The sequence below is a fragment of the Fusarium keratoplasticum genome, chromosome 11 (genome assembly GCF_025433545.1).
Source record: "Fusarium keratoplasticum isolate Fu6.1 chromosome 11, whole genome shotgun sequence".
In the NCBI taxonomy this organism is placed as follows: Eukaryota; Fungi; Ascomycota; class Sordariomycetes; order Hypocreales; family Nectriaceae; genus Fusarium; species Fusarium keratoplasticum.
This window is the reverse complement of record NC_070539.1, coordinates 1,185,853-1,206,440: the sequence shown is the minus strand read 5'-3', so window position 1 is coordinate 1,206,440 and position 20,588 is coordinate 1,185,853. Positions and strand designations below refer to the sequence as shown.

At 51.8% G+C, this 20,588-nt stretch overlaps 10 protein-coding genes across 10 annotated transcripts; 7 read left to right on the top strand and 3 right to left on the bottom strand.

The window, feature by feature from the left end:
- Positions 1 to 497: 497 nt before the first annotated feature.
- On the top strand, positions 498 to 1,881 carry NCS57_01321800 (uncharacterized protein; the record flags this gene model as incomplete). Its single annotated transcript, XM_053062864.1, has 2 exons — positions 498 to 627; positions 686 to 1,881. 2 exons carry the CDS (start codon positions 498 to 500, stop codon positions 1,879 to 1,881), a joined length of 1,326 nt encoding a protein of 441 aa, XP_052907759.1.
- A 645-nt stretch (positions 1,882 to 2,526) lies between these two features.
- On the bottom strand, positions 2,527 to 4,794 carry NCS57_01321700 (Zn(2)-C6 fungal-type domain-containing protein; the record flags this gene model as incomplete). The annotated part of the gene is made up of 5 exons (XM_053062863.1): positions 2,527 to 3,307; positions 3,370 to 3,459; positions 3,515 to 3,604; positions 3,670 to 4,368; positions 4,436 to 4,794. The coding sequence occupies 5 exons, from the start codon at positions 4,792 to 4,794 to the stop codon at positions 2,527 to 2,529; spliced, it is 2,019 nt and encodes a 672-aa protein (XP_052907758.1).
- A 566-nt stretch (positions 4,795 to 5,360) lies between these two features.
- On the top strand, positions 5,361 to 7,039 carry NCS57_01321600 (Bac-luciferase domain-containing protein; the record flags this gene model as incomplete). The annotated part of the gene is made up of 4 exons (XM_053062862.1): positions 5,361 to 5,468; positions 5,525 to 5,713; positions 5,777 to 6,021; positions 6,088 to 7,039. The coding sequence occupies 4 exons, from the start codon at positions 5,361 to 5,363 to the stop codon at positions 7,037 to 7,039; spliced, it is 1,494 nt and encodes a 497-aa protein (XP_052907757.1).
- Positions 7,040 to 7,330: 291 nt separating this feature from the next.
- NCS57_01321500 (Cupin-2 domain-containing protein) lies at positions 7,331 to 7,720 on the top strand (the record flags this gene model as incomplete). The annotated part of the gene is made up of 1 exon (XM_053062861.1): positions 7,331 to 7,720. One exon carries the CDS (start codon positions 7,331 to 7,333, stop codon positions 7,718 to 7,720), a length of 390 nt encoding a protein of 129 aa, XP_052907756.1.
- A 1,304-nt stretch (positions 7,721 to 9,024) lies between these two features.
- On the top strand, positions 9,025 to 11,252 carry NCS57_01321400 (Manganese lipoxygenase; the record flags this gene model as incomplete). The annotated part of the gene is made up of 2 exons (XM_053062860.1): positions 9,025 to 9,338; positions 9,386 to 11,252. The coding sequence occupies 2 exons, from the start codon at positions 9,025 to 9,027 to the stop codon at positions 11,250 to 11,252; spliced, it is 2,181 nt and encodes a 726-aa protein (XP_052907755.1).
- Positions 11,253 to 11,361: 109 nt separating this feature from the next.
- On the bottom strand, positions 11,362 to 13,017 carry NCS57_01321300 (AA-permease domain-containing protein; the record flags this gene model as incomplete). The annotated part of the gene is made up of 1 exon (XM_053062859.1): positions 11,362 to 13,017. The coding sequence occupies one exon, from the start codon at positions 13,015 to 13,017 to the stop codon at positions 11,362 to 11,364; it is 1,656 nt and encodes a 551-aa protein (XP_052907754.1).
- A 570-nt stretch (positions 13,018 to 13,587) lies between these two features.
- Positions 13,588 to 15,078, top strand: NCS57_01321200 (uncharacterized protein; the record flags this gene model as incomplete). The annotated part of the gene is made up of 3 exons (XM_053062858.1): positions 13,588 to 14,337; positions 14,384 to 14,578; positions 14,641 to 15,078. The coding sequence occupies 3 exons, from the start codon at positions 13,588 to 13,590 to the stop codon at positions 15,076 to 15,078; spliced, it is 1,383 nt and encodes a 460-aa protein (XP_052907753.1).
- A 458-nt stretch (positions 15,079 to 15,536) lies between these two features.
- NCS57_01321100 (Zn(2)-C6 fungal-type domain-containing protein) lies at positions 15,537 to 17,153 on the top strand (the record flags this gene model as incomplete). The annotated part of the gene is made up of 3 exons (XM_053062857.1): positions 15,537 to 15,628; positions 15,707 to 16,044; positions 16,099 to 17,153. 3 exons carry the CDS (start codon positions 15,537 to 15,539, stop codon positions 17,151 to 17,153), a joined length of 1,485 nt encoding a protein of 494 aa, XP_052907752.1.
- Positions 17,154 to 17,479: 326 nt separating this feature from the next.
- NCS57_01321000 (Cupin-7 domain-containing protein) lies at positions 17,480 to 18,040 on the top strand (the record flags this gene model as incomplete). Its single annotated transcript, XM_053062856.1, has 1 exon — positions 17,480 to 18,040. One exon carries the CDS (start codon positions 17,480 to 17,482, stop codon positions 18,038 to 18,040), a length of 561 nt encoding a protein of 186 aa, XP_052907751.1.
- A 225-nt stretch (positions 18,041 to 18,265) lies between these two features.
- Positions 18,266 to 20,008, bottom strand: NCS57_01320900 (uncharacterized protein; the record flags this gene model as incomplete). The annotated part of the gene is made up of 1 exon (XM_053062855.1): positions 18,266 to 20,008. The coding sequence occupies one exon, from the start codon at positions 20,006 to 20,008 to the stop codon at positions 18,266 to 18,268; it is 1,743 nt and encodes a 580-aa protein (XP_052907750.1).
- Positions 20,009 to 20,588: the final 580 nt, after the last annotated feature.

Here is a 20,588-nt window from a genome sequence, read left to right as displayed (position 1 = left end):
CCGGCCAATTCGGCTAGGTGAACCTGGTTAAGATGGATCTTGTCCCCACGCTTTTGACCCTGTCTGGCCATCGGCGAGCTCCCCGACAGCCAAGAATCCTTCCAGTTAGTCTAGCCCTGGCCGGTCAAACACGGAGATTTGCCGGACTTACCACATCTCTCGACTTGCCTTCCTCGCCTCGGCTGCCCTGTAACTAGCTACGAAGCATCGAGCTTGCGTGCACTTCTAATCGAAGCACGCCTTCTGGCACCTGAAGGTGACTGCCAACTCGTCAGAACCTTCTCAGTGGCGGACTTACGTGAATTTCCAATGTGAGCACGTCTTCTGGCCCATGCCGTGGCTAGATAGCCTCGAATATGTCTAGATACGGTGGAAGGATAGTTCTATATGTGCCTCTTCAGGACCGCCCTCATGAGTGAAAAAAGAAACATCAAGACACAGCAATCGACGAGCCATCGTTAAAGATCACGCGTTTCTTTCAAGCCCACACCTTCACCATGGCTATCAGGTGGTTTGCAGCCACAGATTCACCGAAAGAGAGGAAGTTGATTGTCAAACTCGATCTTCTCATCGTACCTTATGTATTCCTCGCGTATTGGGTCAAGTATATCGACCAGTCCAACATCAGTATGACTACTCACCCGATAACTATCTCTCACAACTCAAGCATCTAACTGGGTAACAGATAATGCGTACGTTTCGGGCATGAAGGAAGACCTGAACCTCAACGGCAATGAACTCGTCCAGTTTCAGACCATGTATACCGTTGGAGCTGTCGTTGGTCAACTTCCCTTCATGTTCCTGCTCACCCACGTTCCTCTCCAATGGCTGATCCCGGCCGTCGACGTCCTCTGGGGCCTCTTCACCCTCCTTCAATTTCGCGCAACAAGCGCTGGCGAAGTCATGGGGTACCGTTTTCTCGTTGGCTTCTTTGAGGCCGCGTTCTATCCATCGATTCAATTCATGTTCGGATGCTGGTATCGAAAGGATGAGATCTCTCGTCGTGCTGGCATCTTCTACAACGGCACCACTTTGGGTGTGCTGACTGCTGGTTTGATCCAAGCTGGAACATCGGCACGTCTCCATGATGTGCATGGATTGGCTGGCTGGCGGTGGATGTACATCATCTGCGCCGTCATCACCATCCCGATCGGCATTCTTGGTGTCTTTGTTATCCCTGGCACCCCAGCTATGCCGAACCGGATAGTTTTGAGCCAAGCCGATGTCGATCTCTCGACCTCACGGCTAGAGGCTGCTGGGCACACAACATCCGAGAAGTTCCAGTGGAAATCAGTGCGACAGGTGGTCAGAAACCCACTCTTCTGGGCACTCCTGGTCATCTTGACCTTGTTCTGGAACTCAGGGGGAGCGCAAGCTAGCGGAGCCTATCTCTTGTGGCTCAGAAGCCTTGACCGCTACTCAATTCCCAGGATCAATGAGCTGGGAACGTTACAGCCCGTCTGCGGCATCTTCTTTGTTCTGGCGACTGCGTTCGCCTCTGATCTACTGGTTGGACCTGTTTGGGCCCTGACAGGCGGCCACATCTTCAACATCGTCGGCCTAGCTATTCTGGTTGTCTGGGACGTGCCAGAGGGAGCCAAATGGTTCGCTTTCATGACCAACTTTGCTGCCGCGTCAACCTCCACCGTCGTCTTTAGTTGGGTCAACCATGTTATGAGACATTCTCCTGCTCAGCGGTCCATCACGCTCATCATCGGAGCTGCTTGGGCACAATCATCCACGGCCTGGGTCGGACTCCTCACTTACCCGACTGTGGAAGCTCCAAGGTACACCAAAGGCTTTTCCTTTGGCATCGGCATGTCGGTCGCCCTGATTCTCCTTTCGCATCCGCTCAGTTGGTGGATGGATTCACGGGAGTAAGTCTGCCCACCATGGCCCGTTGGTTGGGCCTTTCATCGACGTCTTATGCTAATATGGATACAGAAAACGCGGAATCGATAGAGGAAGCACGATAGAGTCCCTGGATCAGCCAAACGACGACTCCAGTGGCCCGGATGATACAGTTCGCGCAGTTGCAATTCAGAAGACCTAATAACTCGACAATAGATAGGCTCATGATGCACGGGGCTGGGGTTTACCCGCAGCCGGTCACAAATGGGCGCTCTTAGGCAGTTGTGTGAGCGATGGATAGATGTGTTAGTCGGAGGTATGCAAGGAAGCAAAGTGCCGGATTTAGATTAGATAGACGAATAGCTTCATGTTGACTTGGTGGAAACCCCATGTCCTTCGATACATTGACAGTAGGTGACCTCTTCAACGATAGTAAATCGCAAGGCAGTGTCAGAACCGTTGACAGATTGCGAGTTTATGGGTTGTGTTTTTACGCTGTCAAGTATTGGTGACTTTGGTCTTTGTCTTGTGGCCAATGGCACTGTTGGAAAGGTCATCATCATCATCAACAACAACAACAACAACAACAAAGAGCGTGAGCCAGTTCAAAGGATAAAGAACTCCGTATGCATAACAGGGAGGCGTCCCCCCGGCGTTATCAAATCCAAAATGTCCCTACATCGCCAGGGCTTGGTCCATCAGGTCCATCAAACCTGCTCCTCCACCGCGTTTTGAAGCCCAGTACGGCTGCAGAGTCTCTATCCCTTTCATCACACATGATCTCCAATCCGGCGGGATCCGAACCTCCTGTGCGCCAGCCAGCTTTCCGTCCCGCTGGGCTTTCTCCACCGCAGCAAACCTCAGACATGACCCGGTCAAGCTGCGGAGGTTGAACCAAGTCCCCTGGTGGAGACTCTTGCTCGTGTTGAGGATCTTCAAGTATGAGAATCGTAGATTTTGAGAAGCTAGTTTCACAACACTGCTTAGAAGCGGTGCTTCATATCCTTGGAAATCTTCCAGAGAAAAGTCGGTGCATAACCGTAGCAAGGGCCGGTATGTCAACTCGAGGCTCGATAGGTACCGCTGCCTCAACACCATTGTCATAGGGTGATCTAGCTCGGGAAGAGTCCAGTCGGTAGTCACATCGAATTGGAGTTGAGCAGGTAATGATGAACGCCACTCGTCGATCTGGGCCTCGAATATCTCGGTGTGGCGTATCATTCGCACAACATCCGCCCGCTGGAGGTTGTCGAAGTCGTAAACGTGGCATTCAAGGAGGTCATTTATGAGATGCCGTGCAGCAATCTCAGCGAGGTAGTAGAGCCAACTGCGCTCGCTGTTGATCAAGGGATCGTCAAGTCTTGGATCGTCCAGGTCTGGAAGTGTTGGAAATGGTCGAAGAACTTCGCAGTCCTGAAGCACTGAGGGGGGAAGCGAAAGTTCGGGGTGCAGCTCGCTAAATAAAGATGCATGAGCGTGAGTCGGTGGCAGAGGGCAGCTGAAAATGAACAGACGTACCAGATAGATTTCCAAATTGTGAAGCAAAGAGCATCTTGGACGCAGATCGGACCAAAGTGAGTTCGTTCAGGATGCTTAGGCAACGGGCCACTTTACACCTTGTCAGTACCGAACCCTATTTGTCCCGAGTCATGAATATGCCTACTTGCGCATGACTGTGCAGAACCATGCGTTTCCAGCATGACTAAAGTACTTCCAGGCTTGGAGCGGTTGTAGGTTGAGCATGTGCCATATCCTTCTTCCGAGTTAGCTTCACACTAGCACTTGACAACATTGACGGTTTCAGTGCAGCATTCTTACCCTGCCAGGCACAGACATTGCACAGCCGTTATGTCATTCCGGTCGAGGACGAGGCCCAGGCGCTTAGATGCGACGTTCCAGTACCTAATGGCCAGGATGGGGTCGCTACGATTTCGAGACTCGTCTGGGTTGACAACGCTAGACGCTTCAGGTGTTTGTGATGTGTCTAATGGCTCGGTCATAGCACCGATGGCACACACAAGAGCAACAAGGCAAGTCTCTGGTGACCAATCGAACTGGCTTTCTGCGACGCGAAGAATCAGATCGTGCAGTGTTGGAAGATGCAATATGGGGTTAAACAGGTGCACGCTATGGATATACCTCGATTCGAGGTCAGTCAGGAGCCTTCTATCGGTGCTTGGCATTGAGTGGTCTAGGGTGACTGGTAGATCGGCGTCGGGATATATGTCGCTCGCTACAATATGCGATTGGAAGATGCGCCACTGGATAATGTTTTCGATTTTCTGGGTCCAGCGTAGAGATGCCGACGCTGGCCTAAGTCGTAGATGGCTACTTGGAGTTGCCGGCTGAGGAGTTGATGTGACGACGGAGACTGGGCCACTTGAAGGGGATACATCCTCCCTATTGCTAGTAGTCACTTCGAGATTATCAACCGGCAATCGCTCATTTGGTGGTTTCGAGACAATTTCTCGAAGCTCGTTTAAAGCTTGCAGAACCTCTCGTCCAAAAACATGGCAGCTGTCTTGCGCTTAGCATGATGCACTCCGAGGGCAACAGGCTTGGAGGTGTAGCTGCAACTGCTTACCAGGAGCTGGCTTCCGCCTCATACACACAAGGCTCGCCGATCTTCAGACAATATCCGCAGCTCGGCCGTTGATTGTCGCACTTTGTTTTCCGCGACCGACACTTCCGGCAGGCAACTGTTCCCCTGGTCCGGGGAGGTTGGCCGGTACCTGCGGGCAGCGACGCAGCAGTAGGACGTGCATCTGGGACCTCATCCTCGGCCCCACGCCGACTTGAATGTTGGTAATCGTTGTGCTGAATCTGTGAATCCCCTGATGGCCAGGGAGGATGAATCGCGGGGGCTGCCGGTTCGATGCGAGGGATCTTGTGGGGTCTCTGATCTCCCAGGAGCAAATATCGAGCTTCTGTCGAGGCATTCATCTTCAGCGGCGCCTCCGCGATGGACAGACGTAGGGAGAAAATAGCACAATTGGTGGGGAACTACACTTCGTCGGAGCTCCGCGATGCTGATGCCTCTTATATCCTCCCGGTCTAGGTTCCCCACGTGGAGCCTCTACCGTTGGAAACAAGAAAGCGGGCCAATCAGCTTTGTTTGATAGCGGTTGCGTCAACTTGTTCCTGGCTTGGCTCATCGAAAATCTACGCTTCTGGCTGGGGCTCTCAGATTTCCAGATTGCCCCAAAAAACCGTTCTCATATCTAAGATAGCTCCGTGTCTTGGTCTCCATCACGCCATCGAACCGAATCCAGATTGGTTTCTTCAGCTAAGACGCAATGACAGGGTCTTGGAGGCGTCATTACCAGATTGGTCGGGGTTACCAACAGCCAATTGAGTGAGAGATTCACAAATGGAACTCGACACAAGAGATAACGTCCGGTCTATAAAGCACATGCTGCAATGGAGAGCAATGCAATCTACTGTGATACCAATCAAGTGGCAACCCTGAATACCCATTTTGTTATCACGAGGCATCAGAGACGTGGAACATGGCGACTCAAGACATCCCGGGGGCTGAAAAGCCACCCAAGAAGCAGATTCTGCTAAATGCCTTTGACATGTCAACAGTCGGCCATCTCTCGGTCGGACATTGGAAAGTACATACAACCTTGACCCTGATTCAAGAGAGAACACTGGACTAACACTCGGACAGGACCCGGCTGATAGATCAGCAACAAAGCGCAAGCTGACCTACTGGGTCGAGCTGGCAAAACTTCTCGAAAGGGGTGGGATCAGTGGCCTCTTCCTTGCGGACACAAACGGAGGATTTGACATTTATGGCGGAACCGTCGAGGAAAGCATCAGAAAGGCTGTCCAGTGGCCTGTGACCGACCCATCCATAGTACGCAGCGAACTCGTTTGACACACGTGAGCTCAAGGGCATTTTACTGACAGCTCATCTTAGCCGATTACAGCCATGGCGGCGGTGACCAAGAATCTCACATTCGGCATTACGGCGTCAACCTCTTTCGAAACTCCGTTCGTTCTAGCAAAGAGGTTTTCCACGCTGGATCATATGACGGATGGGCGTATTGGCTGGAACATCGTCACATCGTGGAAAAAGTCTGCATTCAACGCCATTGGCATTGATCCGATTGAGCATGACCAGCGATATGCACAGGCTGACGAGTATATGAGAACACTGTACAAGTGCGCCTTACCTCCCTTTTCGCATCCTGATGACACACGAGCTTTTCTGACATGAGGCCGTCACAGGTTATGGGAAGGTTCGTGGGCTGATGACGCGCTGCAACCCGATCCGACCACAGACACATACATCGATCCGTCTAAAGTCCGCCACATCAACCATCAGGGCGAGTATTACAAGTTATCCACTCGACATATCGTGGATCCCTCTCCTCAACGAACGCCGTTCCTATTCCAGGCGGGCGCGTCAGCCGAAGGAATCGACTTTGCCGCCACCCATGCAGAGGGCATCTTCGTTTCATCACCTTCGCCGGAGCTTTTACGGATCCAGATTGAGAAGAACCGCAAGATTGCAGCCGAAAAGGGACGCGACCCAAGTTCCTTAAAGTTCTACCTCTCCTTCACTCCTATTCTGGGCAAGACGGACCAAGAAGCCCAGGATAAGTATCAGGAGCTCAGGAAGCACGCGAGTCCCGTTGGCGGCTTGGTTCTTTTCAGCGGATGGACCCGTATTGACATGTCGAAATACTCACTCGATGAGGATATCAGTAAGATAGACTCTGATGAGGGCAGGAAGCTGTCCAACATGTTCAAGCCCACAGTCGAGACACCCATCTGGACGCCTCGTCTCATCGGCATAAGAGCTGCCATGAGCCAAATCTCACCGTCTGCTGTGGGATCTCCATCAAGTGTAGCGGACGTAATGGAGAACTGGATCAATATTGCTGATGTGGATGGTTTCAATCTTGGATATGTCACGTCGCCCGGTTCCTTTGAGGATGTCGTGGACTTGCTTGTTCCAGAGCTTCGGAGGCGTGGCATCTACCCGGAGGCAGTTGAGCCTGGATTGACGGCACGGGAGAGGGTCTATGGAAAGGGCCAAGCTGGGTTGAGGGATGACCATATCGGGAGCAAGTACAAGTATGAGGTATACCAGGAGGAGGAGCCATTTGTTGCGCATGGTGAGCCATGGGGACTAGACGGATGGGACCTGGCATCGGAACTTGATTCCCGTAGATAGGTATTGATGAACATTTTAGATCCACAACGTGGATATGGCGTGCTCGAGGGGTTTTATACGAGCCACGTTCTTCGACCATAGAGCAACTATATATACTTAAGACCTTGTCCTCTCCTTTCGATTTCACCCTGGTTCACAGACTACGCCGCCAACAGACAGCCTGAGTTAGTTGACTTTTGTGAGTGAAAATCATCAGTTGACTATTTTCTCGCCCTTACTCAACCTACTGGTGTCAACCTTGTCATTTTTCACCAGCTACAAATCGCGCACGCAGCCCATAAAAAAGCGAAAATGCCGGAATCGAAAATTATTTCCGACCAAAGCACCAAGGTCACCAAGGCTACAGCCACTTTTACTGGCCAGGTGTTTTCCAACATCATGCATCTCGACAAAAGCGCCGGTATTGCCAGCGTCACATTCACGCCATGTGCTCGAACGCACTGGCATACTCACGTTGAGGGGCAAATGATCCATGTGCTCTCGGGTAGTGGGTGGATTTGCGACAAGGGAGGCAAAGCCAGGCGGATCAGGGCCGGCGATACTATCTGGGCCTCACCTGGGACGACTCATTGGCATGGGGCTGATGATGAGTCTGTCATGACACATCTTGTCATGGTTACTGGTGAAACGAATTGGCATGAGCCCGTCACTGAGGAGGAGTACAAGATACGGGAAATATGAGGCATCTGGTAGAATACAGTTGACATAGTGATAACTGACAATATCACTACCTACGTAACTATGTGGTGGATGTAGTACTGGTCCACTGATGCGGTCGGGGTTGAGTGAGCCTTCCTGGACGTGAAAGTGTGCAGGCCTTCTCATGCGGTTTTAAACTGTAAAGTTGATGCAAGCTCAATCACATATCTCATTATCAAATAGCCAGAAGTATCCTCTCGCTTAATGTTGCAGCCAGATTTTCAGCAAGCGGCCCGTGGCACTCCCGAAACGCGGTCCGAGTCTCGACCCTGTGGCTTTGACACGCTCAAGTGCCGCTTTATGCATATCAAGCTCAAATTGCTCTGCCGGCGCAACTAGCCGTTCAATAGCGTTGCCTAGTCAGCCTTATCGGCGAGTGAGACGGCCCCAAACAGTCACCCACCGGAGAGGCAACCCACATTGCGGCTGAACCTAGCCATGTGTCTTTACTCAAATCGCTTTCTGATTCGACGATGCGATAGTCAGCCGTTCTCGTAGTTGCAGGCGGCGTAAGCGGTGTTGAGGGGACCAGCGCCACTCAGCGGCATTGGAATGTGAGTCCAACTTGCCCAGAACCTTTTTTGAGACATATTCCCCGCTCGTATGATGCGCTGCATAATGGCATCTGAATGATTGGTTCTTTGACTTTGAATCACGAAGAAATGTGGGTTGAAAAGTCGGGTTTTCTCCAAGCTTCGCTGACGATGCGTTGCACCTTTGTTGCAAGCCAAGATTGCCAGCGTCAGCCCTGTGACCGATGCACCCTTCTTGCATTCGGCTTACTCTGGCTGTTTGCCCTCAGCCCCCGAACGCAGTCTGCACCCACCTTTTCCCATACCCCCTCAACTCAACCATGAGTCTAGACCCCTCACATGCCTAACAGGGCATCTATTGTCTCTAGTTGGACTGCGGTGCCGCACCAATGCGACTTAACGTCCGGCGTGGCTGGCTGGAACTAACCACTACCCTGTAAGCGTTGGCCCCCGGCTGCAACGAGTCTTTGACTTGGGCGTTCAGCTGGAGTCAGCCTGCATAATATCTGTTGACTGAGCACATATGCAAGGACTGCTACTGGCCGGTCGAGACCTGGGGTTTTTGTCATCTTTCAAGTATGGTTTAACCGTCCATAAGCCCCCTAACATGGGGAAGCTGACTTGAGAGGAAATGCCGTTGCGAGATAGTGTATATAAGCGTGCACTCCTCGTCCAATTGCTCCCTCCTCGAGCACATCTCCCTTAATCTTTTCTCTCCTCCACTTGTCATTTCTTCATCCTTTTGTTTCAATCATGGTTCTCACTGGCGTCTCTCTTCCCCAGCTGCCGGTGACTGTGCCGGCAGCTCCCAAGCCTGATGCCATCCTGAAGCAGCCTTCACTTGAGGAGCGCAAGAAGGATGCCAGCATTGGTGTCCAGGATGTTCCCTTTGCCGACATCGACCCCGGTGTATTCAACAGCGAGCTAGTCAAGCTCAAGATTTATGCGAAGCCGGATCAAAAGAACTTGGCTCAAAAGCCAGAGTTGGGTGGAGGTAACATTGAGGAGGGCACCTACGCTGGCACGCAGGCCGCTCTTACGCACGCTTACAGCCGCATTGAGAGAAGGTGAGTTTTATGCGACTGCACCAATGGGATCTTTGCTAATTGTATAGCTACGAGTCGTATTTCGACGTGTTGCAAGTTGAACCAACTCTGCCTCGATACGTAGATCTCTCCCAGAAGAAGCAAATCTACAAGTACTCAGCCTACCCCAAGAACCCCGATGGCACAGATGCCCAGTACCCTCCCCATCTTCAAAGCATCCCATCCGCAGACCAAGTCTCCGAGCTCAAGATCTTCAATGCTCTCGGTCTCGTTGAGACTGGCTTGATGATCAAGCAGATCATTCCTGACAACTTTGCCGGCAAGACTGCAAGGTGGCTGCTCAGCCTGAAGAATGGAGACATCAGTGGTGCTCCTGACCAAGGCCCCAAGATTGAGGATTATGTCGAGTACAACAAGAAGCACCGCAAGTCTGGCACCGATATTGAGCAGGGCGCCAACATTGGCCTTCTTCCTGACTGGTTTGGTGATCGTCGTTTCGCGGAGCAGTCTTTCACCGGCACCAACCCTACGACCATCGAGAAGGTGTCGAAGGACCTATTGACCGAATTCATTGATACTGCCAAGCGCGATGGATGGGACTACTGGGCTAAGACTCTGCCCCAGATTGATCCCAAATCCCTCTTCATGCAAGATACTCGCTACTTCCGCAAGGCATTCGGTGCCAAGCCTGATGAGGAGCTCAAGCACAAGGAGCCGGCTTCTGATGACAACTGGGCCTGCTCCGCCGTGACGCTCTTCCAACTTCACGATGACGGCAAGTTGCATCCGATTGCTATTGTCTGTGACTACAAGGTCAGCATGAAGAACTCGGTCACCATCTTCAACCAACGCAAGTCTCCGGCCGATTCCTCCGACAAGGAGAAGAACGACTGGGCTTGGAGATACGCAAAGACATGCGCTCAAGTCTCAGACTGGATTCGTCATGAGGTCAGCGTTCACTTGACTCGTGCGCACATGATTGAAGAGTCATTGATCGTGGCTACTCACCGGACTATTCCCATGGAGCACATCGTCTTCAAGATTCTCCAGCCACATTGGTACAAGACGCTTTCACTCAACGCGGCCGCAAGAAGCACACTTGTGCCGCAGGTCATCAAGGACCTTGTTGGCGTCAACCCCGACTACTTGTACCGCTTCGTGCGCTACGAATTCGAGAACTTTGACTATGTCAAGAGCTACATCCCCAACGACCTCTCTAACCGTGGATTCCCCAACACTGCCGAAGGTCTGGCGGACAAGAAGTACAAGAACTACGCCTACGCCAAGAACATGCTCTCCATGTGGAAGGCCATCCGCAAGTATGTTATGAGCATGCTCCTGATGTACTATGACAAGAATACAGCGGACAAGATGGTCAAGGAAGACAAGTACGTCCAGGACTGGTGCAAGGAGGTCCAGACCAACGGTTGGATCAAGACCTTCCCCAATATTCAGACCCTGGATCAGCTTTGTGATGCGCTCACAATGTCTATCCACATCGCAGCTCCGTTCCATACCGCTGTCAACTATCTCCAGAACTTCTATCAGGCTTTTGTGCTCTCCAAGCCACCGGCCCTGTGCGACGCCTTGCCAAAGTCCCTAGCGGAGCTCAAGGCCTACACAGAGAAGAGTCTAGTGGATGCTCTACCAATTGGTCGACAGAGGGAGTGGCTACTGGCGGTGCAAGTTCCCTGGCTCCTCAGTTTCAAGGTGCCCAGTGACCGTAGTCTGGTCAGCTTTGCCCAGTCTCAGTGGCGAGCACAGGTTGGAAACAGCCCGGAGGCTCAGGCGGTTCGCAACATCAGCGAAATGTTTTACCTCGACTTGAAGAAGCTTGATGTAGAGTTCCTTGTTACCAGCAAGGGAATGGATGAGGGCAGCATTCCTTACATGGTGATGGACCCTGACAACACGGCCGTGTCCATTCTTATTTGAGCGTCACCGGTGGATCAGGGGCTAATGACTGGAAAGTTGTGTAAAATACATAGTTAATTGAATGAGTTTGGATACCCATTGGAGAGAATGTGACGTAACTTAAAGTTGTCTACTCGATCAACGCCCACAATCTCTTGCTGATCTGGCCTCGAGCAGGAGGTGGCCTCTCTGCGGCGAGTACCTCATCCATTCCTTCATACATGTCAATGTCCTCCGGCTTTCTAACCCATTCGTCATCCCGGTAGTAAAAGCGGTGGCCAAAATAGATGAGCAAAAAGGCCGGGATACCGATATAGGCAGTAAGAAACGTGGTCACAGACCATTCAGAGGGGAAAAACACGGTAAACCCATTGATCAACAGCAAGACGACAGAGCCGGCAGAGCCAAAGTACATGCCCCAAGGTTGCAACCGGGAACGGTACGGAGACTCCAGTTTGTGATGGACGATCGCCTTGCGATACTGAACGTAGATGATACCACAGCAGATCCAGCTGACGTAACCGGACGTGTTTGTGATATTGATCAACCAGTTGAAGACAGTAAGACTGCTACTGGAGAGAGACAGGTAGGCTAGACCACCAAGACAGGCCGTGATAGCAACCGAAAAGTAGGGAAGACCGTAACTGTTGCATCTTTTGAAGATTGCCGGGGCGTTGCCAGCCTTGGCCAGAGAATAAAGATTCCGGGACGCAGAATACAGGAAGGCATTTCCGGCGGTGATGGCTGAAAGAAGAATCATGGCATTGACGACGCTGTCAAGGACCGGGATCCCGGCGTTGCGAATGGCAATGACAAAGGGAGAACTCGCTGTTCCAGATGCAGAGAGGGCAGGGTCGTTGGACATACAGACCACGCCAATCCCCAAGACGCTAGGCATGAAGAGAATGACCAGACGCCAGACGTAGCGTCGGGCTGCACGGGGCAAGTTGTAACGCGGCGACTGCATCTCGCCCGCAGTAACGATGAGTTGCTCGGGAGCCAGGACGAAGGCGAACGAGGCCAGTACAAAGGACTGAAGAAGTGCGACGAGGCGACCTGCATCTCCTTTCACAATATGGGTATTGACGGGTCCAGGGTTCTTCCAGTATCGAAAGTACAGGGGGTCGTGGTTCGGCCCTCCTCCAAAGAATAGAACGATGGAGAGGAAGATCAAGCCAAGGATAAGTATGATCTTCATCCCAGCGCTCCAAAACTCGCACTCGCCAAATACCCGTACAGGAAAGAAGTTGAGAAGGACGATGACGGCGTAAATGACGGTGATCCAAACAGCAGGACTGACAGCAGGGCCCCAGAAGTCGATGAGAAGGGTCGAAGCGACGAACTCGTATGGGATCAAGATGCCTAGGGAGTACCAGTATAGATATCCCATGGCAAACCCCATGCTTCGAGACACGTACTTATGGCCGTAGTATGCCATTGTACCGCCGGGCACAGGGAGGTATGTTGCGACTTCGGCGATGCCAGTGACAATGCAGTACACTAGGATAGACAAGACGCCGTAGGAGATGAGCAGGAAGAGAGGCCCGCCCACACGGAGAACTTGAGCAGTTCCCAGGAATAGAGAAGTACCAATGGCACCTCCAATTGCAATCATCTGAGAGTGTCGGGGCTTGAAGCCTCGATGTGTTTCTTCGTTCGTGTCGGGGGACGTGGTGCCATTGTGTAGGCTCTGTATTTCGCCGATTTGGGTTTCGAGCTTTCCAGAATCATCAGCTCTGGCTTTCGAAACGCCAGAGTCAGGATCTGTGAGGATTTCCAGTTTCATTCTGATGGTTATGCAATGATGACTTTGATGGGAAAGGAGGTTGATGAGAAGCCAGATGCGAGGGCAGAATTGACCTGTGGGAAAGTGAAGCCTCTTATACTTCACCTCCTGTCTTATTGAAAGGCGTCCTGGGCACCTATCTCACCAAGTTAAGGTCCATGCTCTCACGGCAACGCCATCAGCACCTCTGCTAACCTACCCTTGCCCTTCCCCGGACAAACCTGATAACGAACATGATCCGGCCGGACGTGGATTTGAGCCGGGGTTTGTGAATGCGGGGTAAGCGGAGAGACTAAAGAGATATCAGTTATCGATTCATGAAAGCAACTTTCATACTGATTGACTTGGGCTGTTGTGGTGGCCGCTAGCGGCGCCAACGGCGGTGTTTGTATAATAGACAAGATTCTCGACCGCGATCATCTCGGGGGTGATTCGGAGTCTGTTTTCCAAGCACCATCTTTTCTTCGATAACTTTAAAGCCAGCCTGGGGCATCCAAGCAGACCTCAGCTCATCTTCAAACGCAATCATCACTCCCCTGGTGCGAGACCCCCTGACAGACATCGCCCATCATGGCTCACCCCTTCGTATCCGACTCGCACATTCTTCATCGCGCCATGGCGAACCGCCCAGAGAAGGTGATTTCAGCTTCTGGCGTCTCCCTCTTCCTCGAAGATGGTCGCGAGATCCTGGATGCCTCAGCCGGGCCATCCGTCTCTTGCCTCGGGTTCGGCAGGCCTGAGATTGCGGAAGCTGTGAGCAGTCAGATCAGCCAGCTCTCTTATCTCTACTCGGGAGCACGGTTCACCTGTGATGCCACGGAAGAGCTTGCCTCTCTGCTTCTGCAGGGACAGCCTGGAGGACTTTCCAAGGCTATCTTTGTCAACTCTGGCAGCGAGGCTACTGATGCTGCCATCAAGCTGGCGACGCAATACTGGCACGAAAGGGGTATGCCCGAGAAGCGCCACTTTATTGCGCGAAAGCAGAGCTACCACGGAAACACGATAGGCGCGCTCTGTGTGTCGGGTCATGACTCGCGTCGAGCCATGTATCGCGACTGGTTGTCATCCAACGTCAGTTTCGTGGATCCTTGCTTCTCTTATCGGCTCAAGGGCCATAAAGAGACCAACGATGAATATGTCAAGCGCCTGGCAGACCAGCTAGAGGCTGAGATTCTTCGAGTCGGCCGCGAGAGCGTCGCTGCGTTCGTGGCCGAGACAGTTAGCGGGACAACTTTGGGTTGTCTCCCCGCCGCGCCTGGGTACTTCAAGGCAGTTCGAACGATCTGCGACAAGTACGATGTTCTTCTCATCTTGGACGAGGTTAGTTACAGAGCTCCCTCCATGAGACCCTAGCTAACCCCAGCAGATCATGTGTGGAATGGGCAAAACTGGCACTATGCACGCCTGGGAACAGGAAAACATTTCAGGCCCTGACATTCAGACTATTGGCAAGGCTTTGGGTGGAGGGTACATCCCCCTGTCTGGGGTACTACTCCGCAGCAAGATCTTTGATGCCCTTGCCGATGGATCAGGGCTTTTGGCCCATGGCCATACGTTTCAGGTATGCTTAGCACCAATAAAAACACAAGGAGAGCCATCAAGTTAATTATTCACTTTTTCTAGGCGCATCCGGTAGCTTGCGCCGCAGCGCTCGAGGTTCAGCGCATCATCCGCGATGAAGACCTCCTCGGCAACGTGGCACGAATGGGCCAAGTCCTCGAGGAACTCTTGAAAGAGGGGATTGGTCCACTAGAGTATGTAGGCGATATCCGGGGCCGAGGTCTCTTCTGGGCGGTCGAGTTTGTGCAGGACCGAGCTGCCAAGACCCCCTTTCCCGCGGGCCTAAGACTTTGCCACCAGATTGTGGACAAGGCGCTTGACTTGGGCTTGAACATTCTGGGGAACCTTGGTACAACAGGGGAGGTTCATGTTGACCATGTTATCATGGCTCCGCCGTATGTGGTGACAGAGTCCGAGCTTAGGCGCATGGTTGGGATTCTGAGGGAGGCGATCGAGGCTGTTACTCGTCAAGTTTGCCACACTGAGTCCGCGAGACTCTGATGCATTCTAGAATCCCCCAAGATAGCTAAACTGTTGTGGGTGAATAAAACTTTCATCAATGTGACCAAAACTCTTTGTCCTTCGTCATCTCACGCCCCTAGCCACAAGAACTGGAAGAGCTGGAGGTAACCAAGGCGGCATATCATGTCGAACATGACAAACTTTCGTGATCAGCGCTTTCACCCCGGGTGGTGACACCGAGATAAACATTAATTGGTCCAAATCAGTCCAGCTTGTCCGCCCTGACGTTAGAGTCTCTTGGCCAGGAGGAGCCAAACTTCTGCTATACCATCTTGGGATTGCCCCACCCCGCCGATAGCGCCGTGCATGAAGGGTTTCTCGTGACTCGAGACTTCATCTCATCCTTGCTGACCTCCTACGATCGACTCTGTTCTTTATCCCGCCCATAGCGCCCGGACGAAAGCATCCTGCAGTCGTACAGAGACCTCAAACGATCAATGGAGAACCCAGCAATGGCCCCTCTCGCAGGGCCATCGAGGAGGCCAGGGTATACCCGGCAGAGGCGCGGATGCCTGACTTGCCGTCAAAGGTATGTGGATGCCATCATTGGTTCTCTTGCCCTGCTTCGATATCATCATGGACCTCTTCTGACGCTAATGTACTACAGAAAGAAGAAGTGTGACCAGATCTACCCTGTTTGCAGCCACTGCTCGCGGCTCAACCTGGTCTGCAAGCGTGAACCACCTCGCCCCCTGAGGTCGTCATCGCCTGTGCCATCGGACACGGCGGCCAGAACCGATTCTGCCATGACAAGAACTCCGAGAATAGATCAGCAACTCCGGGGCATAACACACTTGTGTCAGCCTTTGGGTCTGCCGCTCTCGGAGTCGGACGATGCAGAGGCTGAGGACCTGATTGGAAGTAGACGAGCCATGTTGCGATACTACACGGCAACGTTTGCATTCCTAATCACTACCAACCTAGAGAACAACTGCTTCCTATCTGGCATGTTCCCTCCAAGGCGCATTAGCCTTGCAACTAGCTAACTTATCCACATAGTCATTCTTCCTATGGCATTTGAATGCCCACCCCTTATGTATGCAGTGTCAGCATGGGCCTCGTCCCATCTGGCCTTGCGAGATGACAAGTTCAAGCCCTTGTCTCTACGCCATCGTGGATATGCTCTAGCACGTCTCCAAGAGTCGGTTCAACAAAGTCAGCTCTCGACAGAAATGTGTCTCGCAGTCACAATGGTCCTCTGCTCTATGGAGTCAATATCTGAAGCCACTGACAGCTGGTACCCCCATCTCACGGGCGCAGCTGCAGCTCTAGCACAGGGGCCAAACTCGGTGTATGACCCGAAACAGGCAGTGCAGGTGACGTTTGAGGGGAGATGGCTACTCCGCAATTTTGCGTACCACGATGTCATGATGAGTGTCTCGATGGATCGCCCACCCTTGATTAAAGGCTTCTATTGGGCGGCAGCAGATGAATCTCTACCGGATCCGTACTTTGGCTTCGCGTCACGTCTGCTGTTTCTTGTGTCTGAGACCAGCGTCCTTAATGCTGACTTTGCAGATGCAAATGGCATTTCCCAAACTGGCCAAACCATCAACCATGGTGATCGGTCAATTCGGGCTCGGAATATTGAGGATGAACTTCAACGCTGGGTGTGTCCTTCGAACGAGCGCGGCTCACCACTGGCACTGCTGGGCGAAGCCTACCGTAACGCCGCACTCATTCATCTGTACCGAACCCTCAGGCGCCATGTAAGTGGCTATTCTGTTGTGCTACAGGCCAAGATAAAAGCATGTGTTGAAGCCATCGTCAAACTCAGCCGGGAAGTCTCGGAAGGATGCTTGGTGGAATGCACACTGCTGTTCCCCCTCTTCATGGCTGGAGGAGAAGCCCACGAGATGTCCGAGATCGAGGCCATTCGGGAAAAACTCGGTGACATGATTAGGTGGCGAAAATTCCGCAATGTTGAGGCGTGTCTTGAGATACTTGATGAAGTTTGGCGCCGGAGGGCGGATGGCTCGCGGAGGAGTGACCAGGGACATGTGGATTGGGTAGATATTGTGAAACACAGAGGATGGAAGCTTTCGATATCGTAATACGAATGCAATAAATTGTCATTGGTCAATCTGAGGCCCGATTAGGAGTTCATCGGGTCTAAGACTTGCCCCCTCCGGGCCCTCCCCCGGGGCCCTCCCCCGACCTCGGGCCGCTGTTGGCGCCCAGGTACCCCGTGATTGAATGACTCGATCTGCGGATTGCAACGAAAAAACGCCGTCGAAAGAAGATCACAAAGGACGGCGAGGATTTGCTCAAATCCTATTTTATAAACCACGAGTTGACCTCATTAGGACAGAACTGCAACACGCCTACCACCTACCACCTAAGCCCAGACGCTTCTTCTCAACCACAACCCCAATTCACCATGGCAAACGAAAACACCTCCAAGCCGGAAGAGCTCAGAGAGCGTGCCGATCAGGCTGCCATCCCTTATCGCGGGCCACGTCTACCCGCTGTACCTGACGATCTCGTTATCCCCGGCATTTTCGACATTGAATGCGACGAACGTCTTTGGGTCCCCCAAGCTCCAGACGTCTGGTTCCGGCCACTTCTATTCAGCGTCTCGGGCGGTTACTTTGTCAATATCCTCCGTGTACGACGATCCGGCATCCTATCTCGTCATCGCCACGCTGGTGCGGTACACGCCACTGTGCTCAAGGGCCGCTGGCACTATCTCGAACACCCCTGGTGGGCTACTGAAGGCGGCTACGCGTACGAGCCTCCTGGAGATATTCATACGCTTGAGGTGCCGGAGGATGTGAAGGAGATTGTGACGCTGTTCCACGTTACGGGCGCTTATATCTATGTGGACCCTGATGGCAATCCTGTGGGAGTGGAGGATGTATTCAGCAAGTTGGATAAGGCGAGGAAGCATTATGAAGCTGTTGGACTCGGGGCGAGCTTTGCGGACCAGTTTGTGAGATAGAAGACATTGTAATTGAAGAACCACGGTGTTAGCATTGGAATATGATGCTGTGATGTGTTGACAATGTGTTATTTATTATAGTTAAAGCCCGGCCCTCGATCGGTTAACTAAGCCAGAAGATCGTGATTAAAGAACTTCGCCCAATAAATTGCCCTTGTTTTCGACATGGCACAGCGCAGTACTTGCAAATTTGCCTTAAGCTAAGACTTCTGAGAGAAATATTTGTTATCTAACCGCCTTTTCTAACAATTCTCTCCATCGGACCCAGGAACACCACCATACTTTTTGGCCAAACACCCACCAGTGCTTCCTTGTTTGAAGTTTCTCCAAGCTTCGAAACGTCTTGATATCCCTTTGTTTCTCGATATCCGAATAAGAAAACCAGGTTCCATGCAATCCATAAGGCACACGTTGAGGGAGCGTAATTTTTGTAACGACATTGCGCATGCTCTTGGCATCCAGGATCCAAAACTCGGACACGGCTGATTGAGGGCATTCGCCAGATATGGTCAACTGAGACTCGTCAAAAACATAAAAGAGGAGATATCCATCGTCCTCCTCGTCTGATGATGATCGGGGAATGAATCGTGGCTCTTGGGCAAAGTGATTTCTGGGAAGACGAAAGCATTGTATAGGATCATCCTTGTTATCCTCGTCAAGGATTTCGCTGACTGTTCGCTCATCTACACACCCCGTGACAGGCGCGATATGCATATCCTTTCCTTTCTGAATGAGTGTCCTGGTGTCAATCTTGGCTATAACATCAATCTTGACGGATTTTCCAAGGACGACACCAAAGCATGATGACGATGTAGTGCAGCCGTATACGTAGCGAGCTTCTTGCATTTCGAAGTCTGGACGAACAGAGGGGAACTCGAAGGGTATCGCCGACAAGGCCCATTCATGGGAAACTAAGTTCTTCTCTGTTGTGGATAGGTCAAACTCGTAATAATATAGGCGGCATTGGTCGTTGTCCTCGGATGCGTGGGTTGAGAGATAATCAAGGGCCTTTGGTCTTGGGGTGTATGATTCGAGAACTGAACCTTTCTCGTAATGACACATTGGCCCTGGCGGCGCATGCAGGTTTTCCCGAGTCGAGGGGGTCTTCTCGAGGTCGACATCCTTCTTGTTGCCTGAGACATTTGGAGGGGCAATATTACCAGCGCTGTATAAGAGAGTAGCTGAGGTCATCCGACAAGCCAAGAGATTGACAGACACAACTTTTCCTTCCACGGTTGTGTCCCACGCATTAGCTGTATGGAAGATGCAGCAGGCCTGGCTGGTGAACCATCGTACATCATGTGGCTTATGTCGAGGAAACACGCCGAATCGAGAGGCTTGTGATGAGTCGTAAGATACCACTTCCCTATTCCTCAGTAAGTTTAGAGGATCTAGAGATAGTGGTAGGTCCATAATGATGGTTTGCGTATGTGAAGCCCCAAAGTCGTGCATCATCCTCGCTCCAGATACTCCGACCACCGGCTCATTTATGAGTTTGAGTTTGGCAGTTTTGCTGTTTTTCGAGAGGTTACTTGGAATTACCGAGTAGTGAACAAAAGGAGGCAGAAATGTGTTGTGATAGAGTAGCATTTCGCCAGTCCTGTTATCCACCTTGGGATGCCCGGTCGTCCATTCCTTCAAAAAGCTCAAGGCGCCGTTGCCTCCGAACTGATGGGCGTCTAACTGGGACCTGAAGTCTTCTGGCTCGCCTTCGGCCTGGATACCATTAAGCCAACCCACAGTGTCCAAGGACGGAAGTTGGATGCGAATTGGCGGACCACTTTCGCAAGTGGCGAGGGCTCTGCCATCGTGATACAGGATAGACGTGTTCGCAACACTAATGCGTTTTATCGCCTGCTGTGAACCAGGAAGATGCGAAAGAAAGACCAAGAATACGGTCCGTAATACAGATAGTGTAACCTGAAACAGGGTTGAGAGGGGGTTGACGAGGGTTGTTATGCTTGGCATGATTGGTGATGAGACTGCCGTTGTCTTCTTTGACAGATAAAGATCGGTCAAGATGAACTGGTTGACGAACTCAGGTATGATCTGACCGTCATCAGGAGATATTTTTCTGAAAGCGACACCAGATAGCATCCCATCACCGTCGAACCAATGTGTATCTCTGTCAACGTCTTCATGTCCCGCTGGGTTGCCACCATTCCGAACATACTGGCCCCCTTGCAACTCTGGGGGAACATTTCCTGTGTAAACGCATGGCGTTAATGGGGTTGTTTGTTGGACAGGTGCAAAATTTCCAGAAAGATAGCTGCCCAGAGTCAGCTTTTGTTTATCATCTTGGACTGATCATACTTACGGGTGCCGTTGAGACTGTCGTTTTTTAGTTGAATAGGGCATAGCAGGGACAACTTGACATAGGATCAGAGTGACAGTAACAAACAATCACATAACTCTAGCCCGGTACGATCAGTAGAGGGACTGTTTTCATTGTCGTCTCTTCCCATCTTCCTCCAGTAAATGGCTTCAGCTAACACTATGATCACTCCATTCTCAGGACTCAATGGACTCATCATCCGGATATCCCGCT